The sequence below is a fragment of the Myotis brandtii genome, unplaced genomic scaffold (genome assembly GCF_000412655.1).
Source record: "Myotis brandtii unplaced genomic scaffold, ASM41265v1 scaffold604, whole genome shotgun sequence".
Classification (NCBI taxonomy): domain Eukaryota; kingdom Metazoa; phylum Chordata; class Mammalia; order Chiroptera; family Vespertilionidae; genus Myotis; species Myotis brandtii.
In genome coordinates, this window is record NW_005370286.1 from 1,575,324 (window position 1) to 1,578,111 (window position 2,788).

The 2,788-nt window shown below is 67.3% G+C and overlaps 1 protein-coding gene across 1 annotated transcript in view; it reads right to left on the reverse strand.

Annotated features, from left to right (window-relative positions):
* Positions 1 to 115: 115 nt before the first annotated feature.
* CFAP46 (cilia and flagella associated protein 46) overlaps positions 116 to 2,788 on the reverse strand; it is a 61,554-nt gene continuing 58,881 nt past the window's right edge. The window contains exons 56-59 of the mRNA XM_014550606.1: positions 1,872 to 1,953; positions 1,258 to 1,394; positions 1,066 to 1,146; positions 116 to 721 (exon numbers count right to left, since the gene is read on the reverse strand). Of these exons, the coding sequence (XP_014406092.1) occupies positions 600 to 721; positions 1,066 to 1,146; positions 1,258 to 1,394; positions 1,872 to 1,953 (422 nt within the window). The 3' untranslated portion in view covers positions 116 to 599. The remainder of the gene's footprint in view (positions 722 to 1,065; positions 1,147 to 1,257; positions 1,395 to 1,871; positions 1,954 to 2,788) is intronic.

The window sequence follows — 2,788 nt, forward strand, 5'->3', positions numbered from 1 at the left end:
GCTCATTTCACACGGCCGGATGGGACAAGGTGCTGGTGACGTGACTCCCAGACCCAAGGCTGGGCCCGGCCCTGCCACCACCCAGCGTCTCGGCCACAGACAACACTCGCAGGAGCTGGGTTCCGTCCTTTACTAAAGCTCTTACATGGGAAACAAAAGGGCCCAACAGTGTTCCTTGTCTCGGAACCGGCATGTCCCCCCCAGGACCACGAGCCTCGTCCCCAGGGACATCGGCCAGAAACGGTCTCCCGAGGGCACCCCTGCTGCTGACGGCTCGTGGGGGTGGAGACCACCCCTCCTCCGGGTCCCCGGGGAGAGATGCGCCCCCTCGACAGGGCAGGGTGGGTTCAGGGGTCCAGGCAGCCTGGGGTGACCCCCAGTGCAGCCCTCACCCCACCTGCCTGCCGGGCCCCTCCTGGGTCCTCCCTTTCCATGAGGGTCCGGGTGCAGAGGTGCAGGCAGACCCCGGGAGGGCCCTGGATGATGGTGGAGGAGGCAGGTGGCACGGGGGCCGAAAGGGAGGCACTCAGACCAGCAGGAGGGCCCTGCAGGAGGGCCCGGGGCGGGCGTGCAGGGGCGCAGCGAGTGGGACGGGAGGATCACACGATGGCCTGGTTCGGCAGCCCGTACAGGACCAGGTTGAGGCTGATGGAGGGCCACTCAGAGCCGTGCAGCTGTGGTCGGAGCATCAGCCTGTTCTTGGGGGTCTGTGGAGACTCGTCTGGGGGAGAGGGGACAGGAGGCTCACCGGGAGCAGGAAGTCCGGGGCCCCAGCCCAGGGCCAGGCGCCTGGGTGGGCGGGGAGGGGGTGCTCCTGGCTCTGACTGCGACACAGCCCCCAGGCCTGGACGCTGCTGTGAACACACCCCCGGGCTTTCAGACTTGGTGAGACTTGAACCGTTTTAAAGACAAATCAGCAGATCTAATGGCCAGAGCTTCCCCTGAGGAGCGCAGAGGCCCGGCCCAGCTGTGGGCCCGTTTGCAGGAGGCCGTGCGGGCGTGGAGGTGGGGCTCTGACCCTGCAGGTGCGGGAGGGTGGGGGCGTGAGGCGGACAGTCTAGTTACCGTGGCTGACCATTTCACCAGCTTCCATCCTCTGAAGGAGACGGGCCACTTTCCCGGTTGTCTTGCCAAATGCCAGCAGATCTGGGGAAGAAATTCCATCTCAGAGATGTGGACCCTCCCCCCCCACCCCCCTCACTCCCACCGCGGGCTTCCATGGAGGCTCAGGGTGTGGGACAGGCCGGCACCACGCACTTTCCCACAGGACGTTGGCCCTCAGCGCGTTGTCCTGCAGGGTCGTCGGCCACTGGTTCGCCAGGATGCTCTTGACCCCCACCAGGCTCAGCAGGATGGCCGTCTCGATGGGCTCCTCCAGGGCCAGCTGGGGGACGCTGCAGGGGACCGAGCTCCCGTGGGACAGAGCCCGCTCCGTCCTCACCCCAAACAGCACCAAGGGCTGGAACACGTATCTGGACTGACAGCTCTTCAAACTTCCCACCCCCAAACTTAAATGCCACAAAAAAAGGCATTCAGATCCCTCTGCAGGGCACCCCCTGTGAGAGGAAGTCCAGGTCCCTGGGGTGCGCGTGCTGGGGGCACCCTCCCAACTGCCGGCCCTCTGGCTCCCGGCCCAACCCCAGCAGCCTCGAGGCTCCGGTGGCCGGTGGTCAGCTGCTGGGGCCCCCGAGACTTCGCAGGGAGGGTGTGGGAGCCCGTCATGGAGGCCTGGCTCCCTCTTGGGGCTCTGCCCACATCTTGCAGGGGCACTCCCCGCCCACCACTCCCCATGGGATGTGCCCATCATTCATATGCCCCCCACGCCCCCCAGCAGCCTCCACAAGCCGGGCTGCCAGCAGGGCCACCAGCACCTCTTGTGCTCCGAGGACTCCAGCGTCCGTCGCATGCTCTCGTAGGACCGGCTCAGGTCCAGCAGGACCATCAGCCGGCAGTCTGCAGGACACAGGCGGGGGGAGGGGGGTGCAGGCTGGCGTCTCCGGTGCAGTGACCACAGAAACAGCCCCAGCTGCCCGAGGCCTGGGTGTGAACTGCAGGCCCTTTTCTGGGTCACTGGCCGCACGGACGCTCAGGGCGTTATCTGCTTCAGGAGCCCACACCCGTCTCAGCCTCCTTGTGCCCTGGGGCCCCAGCAGGCCCCGCCCTGCGAGGGGGTCTTGGCTCCCAGCACGCCACCCCGACCAGGCATCTGGCTTGGACCGGGCACAGGGCGAGGAGTTGGTCGCCCTGGCCCCCATGCCTTCAGACAGGGGCCAGTGTCCGAGATGCACCGGGGTGGGCATGCAGCGGCCCCACAGATGCAGAGGCCCACCCCGCTCCCAGGACGGCCTGGCTGGGCTGGGCCTCGGGCGGCCCCGGGGGCAGGCAGACCCTCCAGCTTTTACACACAGGCCTGTGGGGAGCAGTGGGCCTGGCGGTGCCGTGGCCCATGAGGCCTGTGACCTTCACATTTCTGGGCTCCCTGGCCATCCCGTCTGGGAAGGCTCGGGTCAGTTTCAAAGAGGCCCTGTTTCTACCTCCCAGGTGACATGCTTACAGGGTGGAGTGGGGTCCTGTCCTGCGTGGCCCCACGGCGTGAGTGGGGGCTGGAAAGGAGACCGGGACAAGCGTCCCCAGGCTGCCATCCATGGGGACACGCACCCGAAGGGGAGGGGCCTCCGTGAGGGGTCCCTGAAAATGCCGCCAGCCCCTGTGCCGTGTCCTGGGGTGGGGGCCGGAAGTTCAGACAGAGGGGCTGGTGGGCAGGGCGGGTGACCCGCGTGTGGCAGAC